Below are 20,771 nucleotides of genomic sequence, written 5' to 3' on the forward strand. Positions count from 1 at the left end.
CTGCAGAACCTTGAGGTCTACAACAGCAAACACTAGAGCCTTTGTACAGCTTAAGCCGCTACAGCAGATGTAACCAACTCTGAGAGGTGCTTGATCGAGACGCCATTACAGCATTTGGTAAACATATTTTTTGAGGTTATTACGATCTTTTGAAGATCATATAAATCTATAGCCTGGTAACGTTAACATAATTAAAATAATTTTTTATTACCTATAACCCTAATTAAACTATCTGTAACCCTCAAAGTCTTATTTATGTTCAAAATACAATTTCTAAATCCACATATCTATATAATTTTTGCATTTAAAACTGAATATTTTGAGGGCGCATGAAAATATTGACGATAATATACATATATATTGACAGCAAACTGGAACTCGCACTTTCATATCACTTACACAAAGAAATAAAAGCGATAGACTACCTGTTATTTTAATAATCCCATCCGTAAAAATAAAATGTCTCCTCATTTGTCACTGATGATTCATTTTAAAAAAATATATTTAGTTTACACCATAATAAACCGACCATATTACTAATTTAGAGCGTTAGCATTTATAACCGTTACACAGTAGCGCTAAAATAAGGTAAAGGTGGTATAATCGCGCTGCAAGAGCTTTTTCGAACCCTCGTGGCGCTAACCACCTCTGTACAACAGCTGGTAAGCGCCACGAAGCTGCGAAAAAGCTCTTGTAGCGCGATTATACCACCTTCATCTTATTTTAGCGCTCCTGTATTACTACTATACTACGTACTATTATAATTACTATTTACGACCACTGTAGATCCAATGTCGAGCTATAAGCTGGACAGTATGGGCCTATTTGACGCTACAAGAGATCTGTAGCCGCTTATAGAACCACTATACTTCTTACTAAGGAGCCTAAGGCGTTATAAAAATCCTTTAACCGGCCATTGTGCAGCTTGTTATAGCGCTTGTGTGCTAGTTGGGTTTGAACACAAAAATCTTTGTACACAGTGCTTTAGCTTCACATTTCATAAAACCAAAATTTTGTTTTATTTATAAACAAAGTATATTAAATACTTTTTATTTGAGAAGCTGCCTATTTAGACTTATAGTGAATATATACTTTGGAGAGACAAAAAAGTGCGATTGTAGTAAAAATCCTCTCTCTCATATACATGGACAGAGAGAGAGATAAATATAGAATTGTCTACTTTATAATTCCGATATGTTTATACGTATTACTGTTTTATATATTATTTATTCGAGTATTATTACATTTTCCCCTTGACTTTAATTACTCCTACAATTTACGAAATTTTCTTCTAATTTTAATTATTTATTTCGTTGTAATATTTCTCACTTTTTATATATTGGAGTTAAGTGTATCGGTTTATTTATTGGTAGTATAAGATGTAGAATAGAATATGCTATGTTAGGTTAGAAACACTATATTTTAGTCATTGATTCAGATGAACTATTTTTTAAAAGGTAATGAGACTAGCAGCATGTATACAATCAAAATTAATGTTAACCTAATATTACTTCTTCATTTAAAAAAAATTCGTAAACGTCGTCGTCGCGCGATGACCGGGAGTTTCATCTTAATGTCTTTTTAACTTACAGTTCTGTATATTTTCGAAAATAATCAAATAAGTGTCAAACATGCTGGTCTATTAGCTAACTCGTAAATTAACAACTTAGTAATCTCTATTGAGATCTATAACGAAAATTTTGAAGCAAGGCTTTTATGGACCCCACAAAAAATAATAGAATGATATAATAAAAATATTATGCGGTTTCTACCTGGTATAATTTAACGATATGCAAAAAATATATAAATACAACTCAATAAGTGTCTATATCATATAATTCCAATAATCTGGAAACATTAGAAAAAAATGCCTAATATTTCACACAAAAATGGCGAAATTGTAATAGGAATCTTCATGTCCATAACATCCTTGGTTCGAAACAGGTTGCTTTTGTGGACACTCTTGTCCTAAAGTAATCCCTACTTTCGGAGAGTCAATAACTATATTATTACTAGTTTAAGGATATACTTCGCGGATTAAAGGCTATACATTCACTATTAACTTACGAATACGAAAGTATCTGAATTAAATTTTATTACCTTACGTTATTTATATCAAGTCTTTCCTAACATTACGCTTGATCGTGTAAACTCTAATTAATTTATCTTTTCGAAGTTGTAACTTTATGTTTCCTTAATCGCTCATAAAGGAATAGACAGGCTCTCATTAGGCCGTTTTGTCTACCTTACTAGCAAATACAATTACTTAAACAACTGCTTAAATTCGTCTCTTGCCCATGTTTGTCGGAGAACGAAAGCTGGTTCCTATATAATAAACTACGGGAGCGTTTTAAAATTGCTCTTAATAAGTTCTAGTGAATGTATAACTATGTTTAATTCTTTATAACGTCCGCCTGTTGTTTGATTTTAATAAATTCTCAGTGCCTAAGTAATTTAACTGAGAATTGATCAATAAAATGATTTTACTAATATTTATTTGGCGGTATTCGTTTCGGGGCAATATTTAGTTATTTTTAAAGCTAATTTATTTTGTTTTATGTTAGTTTTAGCCCCTTTTTACTTCTTAACGCATTATTTTCAAAAGATTTGACCCCGGCTCTAACGTTTCTTATGAACGAGAAAAGGCTAAACTTTAGTATTTGCCAAAACGTGTTTAGAAATTTGGATTTTGGCTTAGTTGAATTCCCATTAATCGTTGGATGGTAGACCATACTTTTTTGGCTGCAATACCTATAGTTTAAACGATAATTGTCTGAATTTACTATAAAACTGTATACTTACGGTTCTCTACATGTATTTGTTACCCAAAACTGATTAGGTGTAGACAGAATTTCTACAAAATTATGTTTCTATGAAAATAGTCAACTAAATTGACTTTAGAAAGTGCGATACACGGTGAAAATGTACTTATCGGTATAATGTGATTGAAAGTGAGATGTATGAGCTGTGAAATATTTTTGGATTTATTTAAGTTCTTGAAAACCGTATCAATTCAATAAATTTAAAATTTATTGATATCGGCTCGTCAGGATTGAAAGTGAAACTTTTGAAGTGAAAACAATATTATGATTAGGTAGTTAGTTTAGACAGGCTTGGGCGTACTACCGATCGCCAAGCGGTTTATGTAAAATACGTTTTGTAAAATTAAAAATCTTAATTTACTAGTTTATACTTAGTGTTATAAATATTGTAATCATATTCCCTAAGTTAAGGAAATGCGTTAAAAACTGCGTAAACAGACTTCAAATATGTAGTGTGAAATATAATATGTATATTACTACATTTTACTTAGAATATTCAGGTGTAAGGTATAATACACGTTATATATTATTCAAATATTCTTTCATAAGCAATTTAAAAATTTGCTTGTAAAGATTGACGATGTTCACTTAAACAGTATTATAAAAATTAGTTTATAAGTCCATGTTGTATACAACTTAAGTAACTTACAATTTCGGTATTTATTGTTCAGTACAAACGTGTGCTTGTTTTATTGTATTTTATTAAAATTAGATATTAATAGGTTTAGTCTTTCTTTATATAAACGGTGTAGACAGAATAATTTGCTACTCAGCACATTTTTTTTGTATGGCGAAAATACCAAGTATTGGTTCCTTTTTCATGTCTGCTAATGAAACGCGTAAAAATATGTTATGTGCTTTACATGTTTGGTATTATTTTTATTTGTTTTATTGAAATCAAACGAACGTTCTCTTTTTTTGGTACTGCTGTATATTGGTCGAATAAATCAAAATATTTTAAAAGTAAATTGTAATCAAGATGAATTCTTACACCTTATATTGTTTGTTTTCAAAAGACGTTAGAAAACTCAACTTTTTAATTGAAAATTCTCGAAAATACTTATACTATATTTTGGTTTGAGAAGAAATTACCATTATTTTGCCGTTAACTAAATAAATTACAGCATTTTTTCTCCTTTATCTAATATTTGTAAATTTAATTTCGCATCACTTGGCCTATGTCTTAACCACGTGCAATAGTATTATGATCACACTAATTTATTATATTTTAGTTACTAAGTTTATCTCATTGTTCTGTATAAAATATATTTAAATATAATAGGACATGTATGCATTTTAATGTTGTATAAATTTTATGTTAAATTATCTCCGTGCATTTCTAATGTGTATAATTTCGCAGTTTCACTTACAGACTGAGTGTTTTTGTATGAAAGAGAGTAGACTTGTTAACAGCAAAACAGATGCTTACTGATAATAATTACAAAGGCCAAATAATACGAATAACGTGTATTGATAAAGTCGAAAAAGAAAATACCAAGTCGGCCTTAGTTCTAACCTTGCTTTGTTTTACTGAGTGTTAGACAGCACTGAAATTACGGGGTTGTTTTCAACTAAAAGTGATAAAACATCAATGTCTACAAAACCCTCAGTCTCTAGTCTTTTCCGCGCAATTATATTAATATGTACTTATTCTGTGTGCAAATATAAAAGTATAATTTTGATGTACTCACACAATTTCTTTACGCGAACAAATATGCTCTAAATGAAATGATTATCATTTGACAAGTTATAAACACTTTGTTTAACGTGTCCAGTTTTGTAAAACTTAATTTATTTCGTGGTGTAACTGTATTTTTGGAATATAAATAAATTGAAAACTATATATTTTTATGTTTTTATTCTTGATTGATCCTTCTTCTATAATTTATCGTCGTACACGCTTCGGTCTACCGGAGAGGTTACCTGCGCAAGATTTACTGTTCTAAAAACAATAGCAGGACTTTCTACAGTCTGTACTATCGAATATCTCCTTAGTTCCTAACCTTACCTTCCTTACCTTAGTTTCTACGGCACTCGCTATGGTCGCCGATCATCTGTTCATAGAAAAATTTATCAACAGCTAGTCGGTTGTTAAAACCCTTTACTGGTAGTAAATCGCGCTACGGCACAGGATTATTTACAGACACGCTCGGACCTGCACAGCCCACAGGTATACTGTAGCCTGAATGACCGCCATACATTCTATAGCTATGGCTCTCTTCGTAAATAACTTTTAAATCAAGACCAACACCAATCAAAAGTGTATTAGTAAGATGATAAATGGTATTGCTTTTTTATTGGACAAGTGCTTCTACCCACATAGCGTTAGTAATAACTGGGAGCCGATCTCGGTTGCAACTTACTAGAGACTTGCACATTTTCTTATGTTGGGAGTCACCTCCGAAACCACTGCAAGTATTTATAAAACGCTTTTAAGATGGACAAAGAAGTAAATAAGCCTATGCGCGTAATAAGATAATGAGGCACGCCGGTTAGAAACGCCAGTGGGAAACGGCTTTCTGTATACTTGAACGCCAATAGCGGAGTTATTTTCTACTACGCTATCGACAAAATTTTGTGAGAAATTAGATCAGCGCTCCTAGCGTTTTCTGCAGGAACTTATTTTAAACGCTCGATATCCGGCACCCTATAGTTAAAAATAGCTCTACAGTGTGATAAAGTATCAATCTCAACAACAAGGAATAAGGACGCGACATGTCTGATTCGGTCTTGCGCTCTTTAGCAATGAGCCGTGCGTCGTATCGTGGGATATTTGTCGCTTCACTCGCGACAATAACTGCTCTGTATTGTGTATCTCAGTTAACAACTAGTGTTCGTCAAATTGATACTCTTTGTATTGATGTGCTATGTGTCACGAAACTTTAAGTAAATGCGTAAACATCGCTATGTTTAGTCCAGTGCCTTTAAAATGTGCAAAAAAATAGTAACAGGTGAAACCTTTTGAATAAGGATGGAAATATAACAAAAATGAAAGGATAAAATAATTTACGAGTGATCTTAGGTCGGGAACGGGCTGTGGAAAAAAAATTATAACCTTATGTCTTCTTCATAAGGATTCACCCCGTTACAATTTTTTTGTTCTCAAAAAAATCATAGTATCCTATCTACGAAAACGCTGAGTCCAAAATTTAAGTTGAATGGTACGAACGTTTAGCAGTTGAATGGTAACAACAGTGTTGAACGTATCGTTTGGACAAGATTCTGCCCAACACCCTGTGTATGTGACAGTGCTCAAAATGTTTCACAGTATATTACTAATGACATTGTTCTTGATTTTTCCTTTTTGTTTCGGAACTGGAGCCAGTGGGTCTCTCATATGTCCCCAAGGCTTTACTTACATCAAAGGAGAGTGCATTATTCTGTAAGTTTTTTGTTACTTTTTTACAAAATAATATAAATATGCCTTATAATATAAATCATTTCTCTTTGAAAATGTGTTTTTACAAAGTTTAACTACGGCGGTAATGGGTTTGCTTGTTATATAGTGCTTTAAATTTCTCATAGATCTCTATATGAACAGGTTTTGCAGACCTTTCTCTATATTTTTTAGTGTCATTATAAAACCACGCATATGACACATTTAAGAAAAAACCTTTATTTACAGACCTCCTGAGTCAGACTATGATTCAAACCAGGATGAAGACTAGCTAACTACATAATCAGTGATCAATTGAAATGTAAGAAAAATGAACGCCAGTTTCTTCATCAAAAGTAACATCCTAAGTATAGGGGCCGTAAGTCAATAAATTATTATGACTCATTCTAAATCCTTTTATTTTTGGAACTAATTAATACCTTACGTAAATACCCAATTATAATAAGTAGGTATTATTACGAAAGTTAGCTACTTACTACCATTTCTTTTAATTATTTTGCCTATGGGATCACATTGAATTCGTAGACGTTCGTAGCGAGTGTAGTTTTCGTAGCCGCGTAGAGCGATCGTAGCATTCTCGTAGAATGTACATAATTAATTCGATGATTGTAGCTTATTTTACAGACACTGTGTTTAAAATCTACGTCGTCTACTCACGAATATAGCTTCAGTAAATGTCTAAGAAAATATTTACAATAAGTATTACCGTGTTGTGGCAAGTTTGAATTTTAGATAAAGTTAGTTTTCAAAAGTTATTTACTCCCACAGCTGTGACTTCCTATGAGTTTTCTTAGTTTCTCTTTTCTTAGTTTTCGTGTGTGTCAAAGGGTAAGTGTGAGGAGATAAATAAATAAACACTTGACCAAATTTGTCGAGGAAAAAATTTATTGATTATCATATTTTATTTGCCAGACATTGAAATAGAATCTACAGATTACATTATGACCTTAGTAATAACCTGATCTTGTAATCTAACTACGATAGAGAGAGAGAGAAAAAATCGGTCGGAGACCGAATCACTACTAAACGGCTGCCCATCTAAAAGCAAGCCGCGTCAAAAATGCTTCACTCGATCTACTGACCAGTGAGTCAACCACCTTCACTTCAAACTGGGAGACAACTAATAATAGCCTCAATAAATCATTAAAATCTAGAGGAAAAACAACAGTACACTTAACTTATATAATACAACATGTCGAAACAATACGACGGATACTTAATGAGATAATTTGGTAACTGGAACTTAAGCTTAACTTAAATATAATAACTTAAATACTTAATCGGACATAATAATTTAATTCGTCAATGTTGTAACTCTTTAGCCACTGAAGGCATACACGATGGCCGCAATGCTCTGGTAGGTGCCAGTCAGGAACACGAACATTCCCACGGACATGATGAATATATTCTTGACCCACATGAACTTGGAGACCCCTTCGATGGTGGTGCAAGTGTGGACGAGCTCAATCAAGGGCGGTATGACTAGCGCAAGGGCGGTGCTGCTCACGGCGCCGACCAGGGAGATGAACAGGCCCAAGTTGGGAATGGTTTCAGCCAGGACGTCTGTAACAATAATTTTCAAGTTTTAGTTTTATTGACATCACAAGTGTTAAGTTTGACATTAATATGTTGCTCTGTCTATAATCATTTAAGATTTTAACGCCTTGGAACAAAAAAGGACCCTATTTTATGTGTATTTATATATCTTTGAAAAAAGTTGTCAAGAATTTCGAGAGGACGCTAAACTTAACAAATTAAATTTTTCTTTTATGAAGTTACACTACCATCAAGGATTTTCGAAGTTAGGAGTATACTTACAAGTGACCAGAACCAAGAAGGCGCGGTACATCAGCTCCTTGAAGTGGGTACAGTCGGTAGCGAAACGCTTGCGGATGGCTGGCCAGGTGATGGCGACGGGCACGTAGAACTGCAGCGGGTAGGTGAAGAGAATCGCCAGCGAGATGAGCGACTGGACCACCTTGCTCATGCTGGAGAAAACAATTTAATATTATACCTGCGTTTTATTGTTACTCCATTTAACTAACTCCAGTACTAATAGCCATCTAATGGCTTTCTTTAGCCATTAGATGGCTGCATAATTAGAGACAATGTGTCTATAACTTTGCATAGTTAAGGCCAGAGATCATATATATTTTCTAGAGTTACCAAGTGTTTTTATGTAAACTTAATAGTAAGTTTATTTTAAGCACTGTTCGTGCATGTAGCACCACCTAGCGGATAAAGATTGAACTTAAACGGTTGTTAGTTTAAGTCTGACTCAACAGATGGCGCTCATAGTCTCAAACTGGGGTGAAACAACTTAATTTTAGTAAAAATTAACTGGTTTTATGTAATTTTAGTCGATCTGAAAAATAAATTAATGTAAGTAGGAACTTCCATATGAATATATACTGTGTTTTTTCAAGCAAAATAGTTTCGAGTAATTCAAATATTGATACGTTACTACTGATAGTACTGAACCAGGAGTGAAAACATAACCCCGTTTTAACTGTAAGGGAAATAACAAGTTAGTAGGCACAAGACTTACGTCTCAGTCGAGTCCAAGTTCAATGTAACGCTACCGCCAACGTCTTCTCCCCAGCGAAGGTATCCGAGGAAGCCCACCGTTATGAAGATTGTGCCAACAACCACCATACCCACGTTCAAAACACCAAACGGCTTCTGGAACTCTTCCCGGTTGCGCATTTCATTCTTGAGGGGCAGCACCTAGTAACAAAGATAGGTATCAATATAATTCAAATATGGCATCTGTTTGTGACTGCTTAAAGTATGTTTCGGTACCGTCCAATATGTTATATCTTAATTTTGGTTGGTTATTTCAAATTATAAAGGGACTCTCTGGTCGTTAAACAATCTGTGGGTTAAGCAACCTTTGCCGCGGTCATTCCATAGATGGGTGACCGCATAGTGGTGTTTGAGCTGGGATATCCGTGCTTCGGAGGGCACGTAAAAAGTCGGTCCCAGCCGTTGTCTACTAAGACAACGGTCGTTAAGCCATGTCAAAGTCCCTCAGGCAGCTTGAACAACTTTGACACTAGGTTGACTATATATACTAACCATACGACAAAACAAAAAACAAGGGACCAACAAATAAAGCAGTGAAGTATTTTGCACCTTCGTGTAAGTCAATTTGGGTAACTTTGAATCATTTGGGTAACATTGAACGTGGGAATTTGAACTAGTTTCGATTATTTTTTCAATTGATAAAGGTTTATTTTAGTTTTGCAAACTTTTATCAAGTGTGTTGGTTTCATATGAAAAAACAATCGAAACTAGTTCAAATTCCCACGTTCAATGTTACCCAAATGATTCAAAGTTACCCGGGTTGACTGTATAGCAGACGAAATACAATTGTGTTACTTACCAGTCCGATGCCCTCGAAAGCATAGACAGCGGTTCCAAAGAACAGGGGCAGTTGGTGAATGCTAGCGATATAATTCCTCTCGCTGATGGGAGGAAGATCCTGCGCAGCCTTGTAAAGGATGATGGCCAGACCGACACCCATGAAGAGGTTAGCCATGGTGGAAAGAGGAGTCAGGTACTTGAGGTTTCGAATCATGCATGCCACCAGTACAGGTACTACCACAAACACCATGTGAATAGACAGCTCAAAGTAAACTTGATAGGCATCAGCAATCTGTAAATAAATGTAAATTATTTTTTTTTTGCCGACTTCATCATAGACGGCGTCCATGGCGCAGTGGATTACATCGAGAGGTCGTGAGTTCAGAATAAAATATTACCTATTGGTAAGATTAACATGTACTTAAACAATTAAAAAAATCTTAAATTATGAATGAAATATGTAGCGACTAAGATTGTTAAAAATAAAATGAATGTTTCCATAACAATATTTCCATAATATTATATTTGTAACACGTTTCTGTCCCACTTCAAGGGTGGGTGGGCTTTTCTTAAATTTATTACGAAATTATAAAATAAATCAATATCATAAGAGACTTACCAGTTTAATATTGTTTGCGATAAATACGATATAAATGCAGCAGAAGCCCAGCTGGGTAATGCACAGGAATGCGTTAACTATGACCTTCATGGGCTTAGCGAATTTCCTGAGGTTATGGGGGCCGTGAGCGAAAACCAAGTAAACAGTATGGGCGAATCCTGGGTGCTTTGAGCTGCCGTTAATCTTTTGCATGATGTCGGAGCAGTTCAGCTGGAAAAAATACGTATTTTAGTCTGCCACTTGCTACTCTCTTAGCATAGAATAGACTATTTGTCACATTTAAGATTGCCACTTGCTACTCTCATAGAATTCGGTTTAGCTGCTGATTTTTGACAGAAGTCTAGTTTGACTCGAGTCTTTAACCGGCCGATAATACCGGCCTGATATTTTCTCAATGTGAAATTAAATTTTTACATTTTTCACGCTAGGAAATCGAACTCTAGACACCAACCAAATAGCGTTATATGTACGCGCGCCGATTGTATTTCATTTCCCCGGCCAAAACATAATGGTACCTTGATTACGACCAAAAATAACTACGCGCCTATAAAAAAACCACACAAAATTAATGGCTACTGCTTTTATAAAAAAAAATCATCAAAAATAAGTAACAATTATTTCTTATACACTTAACATTGAAAAGTCATTGGTGTGTTAAAGTGATTCAAGCCGCCCGAAGGCCTTTGACGTGGCTTAACGACTGTTATCTTAGTGACAACAGCCGGGACCGACTTTTTACGTGCCCTCCGAAGCACGGAGACGCCCAGCTCAAATACCACTGTGCGGACACGCATCTACGGAATGACCGCGCCAGGGGTTGCTTAACCCACAGATCGTTTACCGACCGGTGAGCGCAACTGGCTATGGGCGCCTCATAAAGTCAAACGATATAATAATATAATTTGATTGCTCTCCACGCAATGAGCAACAAGCTGCGGCAACAGGTTAGTTTCCATGCCGTACAATATGGCTAAGCAACAGCTGCTCAGTTGTTAAGAGTCGGCTTGTAGCTCGTGGATTCGATACGCGGTCATATCAACACGTACTACTAATATGAGCCTTTAAAGCTTTAAAGAAGAGGTTAATAGACCAAAAAATCTTGATAACCCTTTACTGTCCCACTGCTGGGCAAGGGTCTTTTGAGATTGAAAGAGGAGCTAGGACTTTATCTATCACGCTGGCCAAGTGAATTTTAAGACATTGCCTACCCCAGGAAATGCTTTATAGAACTCTTAGGTATGCAAACCTTTATCACAATGTTTAAGAACAAGAAATAGTAAGCGATAACAAACGATATAAAAAGTCAAAAAAATATTTTCGTTGTATAAACATTTTTCTATTTCCGCTAAGAAAATCTTCATCCCCTAAACAAGTCGTCAAGGGCTCAATCTGTTTCTGACTTGAAATTAAAAAAAATTAAGTCTACTATTGGTAATGTAAATTTGAAAAATTTCAAGTCATCACATCACATTTATATCATTTTATTATCAGTTGCTGAAAAATGTCATAAAGCAGCCTTCCATTAAAGTTCAAATTCCGACTCAGAATATTCCTAATAATCTTATTTTATTACAATAGTCGTGAGTCGTGAGCCACTACCGCGTTAAAAATGTTAAAGTATTTGCAACTAACAATAAGAAACAGAGAAATAATTTCCTATAACAATCAACTGTCGACAACCGAATATTTATCTACACATTCTGTATTAAAACCTATCAGCGCCCCTAGCGTCATTCGCAAGAACATTTACAAGTTACAACAAACACTCGGTAATACAGACTATAAAAAAGCGCGCTTCAGTTCTTTACACTATGCTAGGATACTAGTGGCAGGAAACTTAGCTACTCCTATAACTTAGACTTATACTGAGAAGGTATGCAAAGTTCCCATTGCGGTCAGTATAGGCCTATCAAACCTCTATCTGTAACAATCCTATCCACCAGTTGAATTAGGTCAGTAGAACATCAAACAGAAAATCTAGCGTAGCAACCAGGTTCCCAAAATAGCAAAATATATAGGCAGTGTATCCCGGTAATACCCGTCGTGATGATAACATCATTATAGGTAAACGCGGACTGTCCATCTACGCAATACTATTGGTAATGTAAATGCTAGGCCAATAGGTCACCGTCCGATTGAACTGGGACTATTTGCCAGTATTACGTATTACCTACATTTTAATTAGGTCAGGATATTTTTGGATTTGAAATCAAATAATTCGTTACGGGTCCAACGATAAAACTGCTACTTCTGCTGTTTATTCAGCCCATACATAGATTACATAGGATACCTAAAAACTAAACTTTCTCTGTCGGTCTGTCTCACTCTTTCTACTTATCGTCTATATAGTTATAAACAATTTCATCTCGGAAAATATCTCTCTTAAATCCGGGTCAAAGATTTACCATTCCGGGATACAACAGTTACTCAATCTCTACCATCGAAACACTCTACACGAGCCACACGTAAGTAAAATCTAGTTTCCACAAAGCTAAAAACGGTTCAGGTGTAAGGTATTCAATTCACGTGAAGGTACCACGAGCGTTATTGTTCTACTGATTCAGTAAAATGATTCTACACAGTGTTCCGAGATATGTGGCCGAGCGGACTTTAACACAATCATATTTGCATAGATTTTAATAGAAGCGTAGAATAACGTGAACTACATCTCAAACTGGACACACGAGGCACTTCATGACGTTTGCAACGCCCTTTTACGAAATGTGTAACAATTTTTCCATGTAGAGGCATAAACTGTTTGAGCAAAAGTTTTTGGAAACCTGTTCGCAAACCGTCCACAGGCAAAATTTTTAGAATCAAAATTTTTTATTTAACTTTTCTGTTTTCATCTGACAATGAAGTTGAAGTACATAAAAAATATTTTACGAAGCGATAAACTTTCCCCTTTGCAAAACGATATCTGTAATACATTTTTAAACAAGTAGATCAAAGTTTTAGTGCTTAAGACTAACTTACCAGGATATGCTGGGCGTGAACGCAGATGACGCCGAGAAGGATGGTCATGATCGGAGCAAAGATGATCCCTCCGTTCTTGAAAGCATCTCCCATAGCAAGCAGGCCGGAACCGATGTTACCGCGGAAGAGGTGAAGAAGGGTGTCGGAGTAGCTAAGAAAAGAATAAGCTGTAGATTTTCGATAATATATTCACTATACTAGTACTATATCCGAGTTTTCTGTTATTTTTTCACGGGTGGGCGGAAATATAGCCATTTCCTCGTTGCTAGATAAGTTTTTTCGACTTAAAGTTAGTTTCAATGCTTAGAGCGCTTTCGACCGGCGGCATGAGAAAACTGTGGCGCCACTGTAGCGCGCTAGCCGCGTATGTAATAACTTTTATTCAGTGGTCAATGGGCTTTGATGGAGCTTCATAGTACAATTATTATCACATATTTATTATTATTCAAATATGTAATTATGGAAAGATCGGAACTTTAATTTATCCTGAAAAAGTATAAGGATTCTGCAGTAAGAATATTTTATGTTTTTGTGATCTTTGGCGTGCCGATCACATGCATCCATTATCGCTTCGATAACATAATATAACATGGTCATTACAATTACCGAGTACAAAGTCTCCCTTTACGTGCAAGGTAACTGACGAAGTGTGTTCCGTTTATTCATTGTCTAGCGAAATACTTCATTACCTCAATGAACTTTCCGATAAACCGAGAAACCAATTAACGTTCTACAAATGGATCTTTGGCAAGTCGAAATTTGGTCTGTGATCTGAACCAACAGGTATTTATAACAGTCATCGCTAAGGTTTCGATAGCCGTTGTAAATTGCTATGTGTGTCAATTTGTTATCTGTGTCAAGCCTGTCTTATACAGTGCAAGTTTAACTGTGTCCCGGTTTCCAAGGATTAAAACGTATTCTCGTTATTTTAGACAATTATTAGAGCTTTTTTATTCAACTGCTGGTACTAGAGTTATTTTTCAACAACATATACATATTTTAGCAAATGTTTTTGGTGGATCGACAATAGTCCCGCTTGTATTTGATACCTAAAGAGTTAAAATCCCGCTCTGGCCTAACTAAAGTTCATAAGTTCAAGTTCATCTTTGTACCTTTGACCGATTTTTTTATTATTTTTTGTGTGTATATTTCAATAGTTTTCTGGATTATTTAAAAACGAATGGTGCCGGACGCCGGTAGATGGCAATGCTGTCAATGTGAAGCCGCTTTCACCAACATGTTAACATGTTTTGGGTTCTAGAATCTTACATCTTATTAATGTTACAAAAATGCGGATATTTTCTTTGAATTTTCGATCGACGCCAAAACTACTTAACAGATTTCGTCTAATTTTGTAAAGCAGTTAGTTTAAGACCTGTATCAATACAGACGATTTTGTACTCATCACGCGGTCAAAACCGCGGGTATAGTAAGGTATGTAATAAGTACTTACGATGTGGGGTGCGACACCTGATGATGGCCATCAACTGGCTCGGCTTCCTTATCCGTCTTTTTGTTCTTGGAGCGATCCACCTCCTCAGGGTCTTCGAGGTGTATCTTGTGGAACAGCGAATAGATGTTCATCACATTAGACCCATTGGTCCCGGTAGTGCTTGAAGTAGTACCGTTACTACTCCCATTCCCATTTGTACTACTCTCACTGCTGGAGCCGGGGCCCGAAGTTTCCTCCCCGGTGATAACTCTGTAACAAATATAAAACGTCAATGATGTGACAATTGCCTCCGTGCGAGAATACGGATGCAAGGTCTCGGGTTCAATTTCTGGGTCGTGCTATTGGGTTTTCGAATTTCTGTTATTATATTATTATAGCTGATATATGGCAATAAACTCGCCCTAAGCTAACGTTGTTTATTCCGTAATGTTTTTTACACTTCTGCCTGCACTTTCGGATATAACAAGCACCATTTTTTACGATAATGACAATCAAATAGTTAACGAAAACGTTTGTACCGAAATCAGCACCCCTAGCGTATTTTTCAAGAACTATTTTCCCGTTACCCAGGGCGTGGCGGCGCTAGTGGGGAGGTGACCTACTTATCCAGCTCGCTCAACGTGCAGTCAATATTATACTTTATTAATCATTGTAAATATTACAACGGGTCAAAGCATTATATGTTATAAATAATTAAATTACTTCGCACCTGTAATATTCGAAGAAGCAGAAACATATTGAACTACACGTGAACGTCTGTTTCTCTCAAACTACGGTACAGAGAATATTCCATCAGGAATTGGAAAACCTAATAACAATCGCTCGAGCCGAAAATCGAACCTATGACCTCTTGGATTCACTGTTAGTTACACATATTCGGATAGCAACAGTAAATTTCTATCTAATGTTTGAATATTTTTGAAGCTCTATCTATATACTAGAACTAGAATTTTATTAATCTTAGTACATACTAAAAAAACCGTGTGGTCTGTAAAATATAAACTAGATAACTTTTCCTAAACCATTTATTCAACCTTCGTAAAAGTTTAACAATTGTAAGAATAAGAAATTTTCATTATATAATTAATGTAATATTCCACAATGATCAAATCCAAAAAAAACTCGTAGATGAAAATATTGTTGCGTGTGATAATTGAACCCGCTATACGGCGTAGAACAACGAAGCAACAGTTTTCATCGCACCATTACAATACCGCGTCGTTAAAATTCTAAGTCACGAAAATATTTCCTAACAAGCCCAAACATAATTTACAATTCCAAAAAATTATGTCCCACTACTGGGCAAGGTCCCACTTCCGAAATGAGGGAGGGAGTAGGCCCCGAGTCCAGTTCAGTTCGAAAATTAGGACATAATATTTTCTAGCTACCTTACTATAACCTATACATAATCAACATGAACAGTTTATTCAAAAACCGTACTAATATTACTCAAAATGCAAAAGTCTGTCTGTCTATTTTCTGCATCGAGTTAGTTGAATACCCGTGATCAAATATACTTCTATTACAGCAAAAAGTTATTTATTTATAAAAGGTAATTAAAATAATCAAGAATAAAATTACACCATAATCAATTATGGCTTCAAACTTATCAGCAATAAAAGCATCTGTACAAGTGAGTAAAACATATATAACTCCGTGGGTTGTTGCCTGACTGCAAAAATCTAAGCAAGACACTCTGATACTTCCAATTAATACTTTTGTATGACATCTATAAGTTATTTCTAAACGATCATTATAAAACTTGCACCAGTTCAGAGCTTAGATTACAACGTCAACTTCATAAATGTCAGAAGATGAAGAAATTTTTATGAAATCAGGTCATTTCAATATTCCTACGTTAAGTTTCTGATGTTATCTTGATATCCGGACATAATTAAAGGGATTTGAAACTAGCACTGATCTATAATTAATATTATTATCGTTATTTAAATCAGCGCAGTTATTTTTAATATATTTAGATCCTATTCCCAGATTTCAAGAAACTATATTCTGCAATCTCGGAAATATTTAGAGTAGAATTCGTGCAAGCCTCTTTCATACTGAGAACTCCATTACTGCTTCTAACTGCTAGATGTCTACCAAGAACCTTCTAACCGACAGTTGCCAATCGGAAGTCAGCTACAGCACCGAGTATGAGTATCGAGAAATACGTATTTTGCGGTAGAAGGCAAAAATTAAATGAAAACATGAATCAGGAATTGAAAAGGTATGTACTGGTTGTATTTGCGTAAGTTCGTGGTAAAAAGTTATACAAATGCTACAAAGCTGAGCGTGACCTCATTCCAATGGCCGAAGAGACATCGAGGAATACCAGGAATTAAATATAGTTCATATCAATAAGTCCTACAACTTCGGCACGCAATACTCAAAGAAAACATGGATCCTTTAGCGGGAATTAATTAAACAGGGACGAGGAGGCCCCAGTTATACTCATTAAAGTAATATCTAGGGTTCTAATAAAGCATGGCTCAGTCAAAGAAAACTTTATTAAAACAACTCACAAAGACATTCTGCGGTCCAGAAATGCACTGACATGTTATGAAATACTTTTACAAATCCTGCACTTGCAAATAATACTATGTTACGTTACTAATTTAAATGAATCCGTTTTAGAAACAGGGTTAAGTTTTATCTTCTACTCAAAGTACAGTCGGGCGCGGAAAGGTACGTCAAAGTTGACGGACCGGACGTGTCGCTCTTACTAAGGGTTGATTTGATCGAATCCAGAATCCAGATCGACCTAAGTTCATATGAAGTATTCATGACAGTCTGCCACATATTAACGAATCAACCGAATTATAAATTTATCATAACCCAATTTATGTTACAAATCAATACCACTAAAATAATATATGATTAATCATTTCACATTAACCAATTCTCTATAGCAGATCAAAGCTTCCAAATATGTTTAGTTATTAAAGCTGCGTAAAGTATTGTATGTGCATTAATACGCTTCCTAGAAACGGTTTAGGAAAACAGTTTATTTAATAATTATAAATAGTAACAAATAACTAATGAAATAAGCATTCCGGGGACGATAGGTTAGTGACCTAAAACTAGTGAACAGTTTCAATCCAGGTCAAAAAATAATTTATCAATCATTTTATTTTGCTATATCCGTAAACTGTTGAAATTGTGTAAATCGTTTGGATATTGGAATATAACGTTTTTGGCAGATTTCAATATGAAATTATCATTGCATTGAGGTAGATTTGTTTGGATACTGGTATATTCTCCGAGAACGTTCACCCAAATTCAGTCATCGAATAGCATCAGAAAGCGAATTTTCTTAATTTTTGTCATTGATGAGTATTTTTTTGAGATTTTAACAAGTTTGAAACTGGTCAGGAATTATAGTATAAACGTTTTTTAACATAAGATGGTAGTTTCTTCAAAGCCGATTTTGTGGTTCGGTACTCTAAAAAGTAAAAAGTCTTTTTTCGTTATTATTTTCAAAAAGATCGATGTTAACCGGAGCATTTTAATTCCTGTATTTCTTTTAGATTTTGAATTTAACGTTTGCTTTTTGAAACTAAGTCTAAGATACACAGATTTTCCTCACGACTGTACATAAGCGGTTCATATTAAGTAACATTATTTGCAATTTTATAAGCTCATATATTTGTTGTGCTGTTAAGGCTTTTGTCATTCAGCAGAAGTGTGGACTACTGTGGTTCGATTTTTCCTAGAACCTTTCCTACAAACTTACCATTAGATATTTAAGTAAGACGCTTTATTTCAGTGAAGCGAGACTTTTAAAAAACAAAGTTCCTTTGTAGTGAACAGTACCGGTAACCGGTGACATTTCCCTGAATATGCCATAACTCTTTTACAGATTCGCTTTTGACATTTTACAAAGATTTTATTAGTTTGACAAAGCTTTGAAAATCACTATTAGTTTGTGCCTGTGAATTTCATTCTTCAGGGAAAACGGGAATTGCGATATCGCTTGCAAATTTTTCAATAACCTACCGTCAGTGGGGCACGTATCAAAAATCATCGTCGAGTATGTATATGAAAATTCTTACATTCTACTATCACGACTACTACTCGTCACACTATGAACGCGTATCGTAATATATTTTTAACGTTTTCACGCCATTTCAGAATTTTTTGTAACCGAGGGGTCCGTTCTACTATTTTTGTAACCGACATTATTGTACCCGGAAATAAAATAGAGGAGTGCGCAACATTTTCAAATATTTAGTAAATTGGGTCAATAGTCTTAGACTAAATAGGAATGATATTAAATGTTTTTTTAGTTACTAATATCAATAATTGGAGCTTATTATACTCGTTCAGGAGGAATTTTTGGATTCGAACATAGACGGGGCAGCAACTACATATATTAAAGTTTAAAAGAAGGGTACCAGCAGTCATCATATTTACTAAGTCGAAGGCAAGCTCTACTCTTAATAAAGTCTTAGTGTATTAAAATTTCTTATCACTATCTTATATAGATATTTAAAAGAATGTTTTTCAATGGCGACTACAGCGCAACAGATAAAAAGATCCGGTCGTAGGTTTGATACCCAAACTATAATATAAAAATAAGTCGGGTTTTCCTTCCTGACGCTATAACTCCAGAACGCACGAACCGATTGCCACGGTTTTGCATTCGTTGGAAAGGTCTCGGGCTCCGTGAGGTTTGTAGCTAACAAAATTCAGGGAAAATTTCACCGACCTCCACGCGGGCGGAGCCGCGGGCGACCGCTAGTTTCCTATAAAAATTTGGCTTTTCCTTTTTCGGGGTTGTATTTTCTATGTACTACTGTCACTAGCTTTCCGCACGCGGCTTTGCCCGCGTGGAATTTCACTACCTTCGTAGGTATCCCTATTTTCTTCTTTCCCTATTTTTTTCTTTTTGACAACTTTTCATCTAACCGTTTGCGTATTTAGTAAAGTGCGACTACATGTTTGATAGAATAGTCGCAAGCTGTCCTCAGTTGACCTCTGACCACACGAAACGTGGTGAATGTATCAATTAGTTCCTTTCACGCTCGCAGGGGGCGCTGTACGACTGACCATAACATTACCATACTATTACTTCCCGAATGTATGGATTCCATGTTAAAATGTTTCACGTTTAGAAGAAATTGCTTACAAAGATATAACATACTTGATCGCTTGAACGTAAGCATGTTTCGATATATTGTAAGTAGTCTTTCACGGAAAAAGGACTTGACTATTTTTGTTACAATTATAAGGCGATAAGGCCGATAATTGTACGTGTTTTTTTTTCTTTTTATTTTTTTTTACATATTTTGTATATTAGTGTACAATACAGAGATTTAGCTTTTTTTATTGTCTGTTTTTTTACATAGGATACTTTTTGTTGGAGGCCTCTGTGGTGCGGTCGATACTGTATCTGTCTGCTGATTATGAGGTCTCGTGTTCGATTCCCAGGTCGAACAAACTGCTATTGGTATATTTTACTAATTTTTATAAGATTATTTAGTAGTAGGTAGTCTGGAATTTTGGTATATAGCAGTAGGCTAGCCCCTTATGACATGGGACTAATATTGTTAATGGCGAAGTGGGGATGTATTTCCTACTCTTCTGGCGAAACCTTCGGGTATATATAATCTTTATATATATAATTCTTCTGTAAGTGTGTATGTCACTGAACTTCTCTTAAACGACTGGACCGATTTTGATGAAATTTTTTGTGTGTGTTCAAGGGGATCTAAGAATGGTTTAGATTCACAATGTTGTCCTCTGGACAATGTTTTTTTATTTAATTTTTATGGCAAGACAATGTTTGCCGGGTCAGCTAGTATTATATAAGGTATCTAAACTGAGAGCCTACAGTCACCGCCACTGGTACTGTTCCGCTCGGTACTTAGAATACTGTAAGCGTATCACGTATCGCATTTGACAGCTAGAGTACGTCAAATTGATGGCCGCTATGTAATACATTGCTGCTTTGACGGGACATGTTAATCATTACAATCTCAGGGAGATAACAATGTAAATCATAGTGGCTTTCAAATAGTTGTCAACTGAGATAAGAGATAGCCCCCCTGGGCTGGAAATCTAAGCGGTCTCGCTTCATACAAGACGTCGCAGCGTCGTTCAAAGCGATGACATGGTAACAGCGTTTTAGCGATTAAC

General features: G+C 35.4%; 1 protein-coding gene across 1 annotated transcript in view; it reads right to left on the reverse strand.

The window, feature by feature from the left end:
* Positions 1-7,082: 7,082 nt before the first annotated feature.
* LOC142986139 (proton-coupled amino acid transporter-like protein acs) overlaps positions 7,083-20,771 on the reverse strand; it is a 91,111-nt gene continuing 77,422 nt past the window's right edge. The window contains exons 3-9 of the mRNA XM_076134423.1: positions 14,634-14,882; positions 13,181-13,331; positions 10,205-10,414; positions 9,605-9,877; positions 8,768-8,946; positions 8,038-8,207; positions 7,083-7,782 (exon numbers count right to left, since the gene is read on the reverse strand). Of these exons, the coding sequence (XP_075990538.1) occupies positions 7,538-7,782; positions 8,038-8,207; positions 8,768-8,946; positions 9,605-9,877; positions 10,205-10,414; positions 13,181-13,331; positions 14,634-14,882 (1,477 nt within the window). The 3' untranslated portion in view covers positions 7,083-7,537. The remainder of the gene's footprint in view (positions 7,783-8,037; positions 8,208-8,767; positions 8,947-9,604; positions 9,878-10,204; positions 10,415-13,180; positions 13,332-14,633; positions 14,883-20,771) is intronic.

This window comes from Anticarsia gemmatalis, chromosome Z (genome assembly GCF_050436995.1).
Source record: "Anticarsia gemmatalis isolate Benzon Research Colony breed Stoneville strain chromosome Z, ilAntGemm2 primary, whole genome shotgun sequence".
In the NCBI taxonomy this organism is placed as follows: Eukaryota; Metazoa; Arthropoda; class Insecta; order Lepidoptera; family Erebidae; genus Anticarsia; species Anticarsia gemmatalis.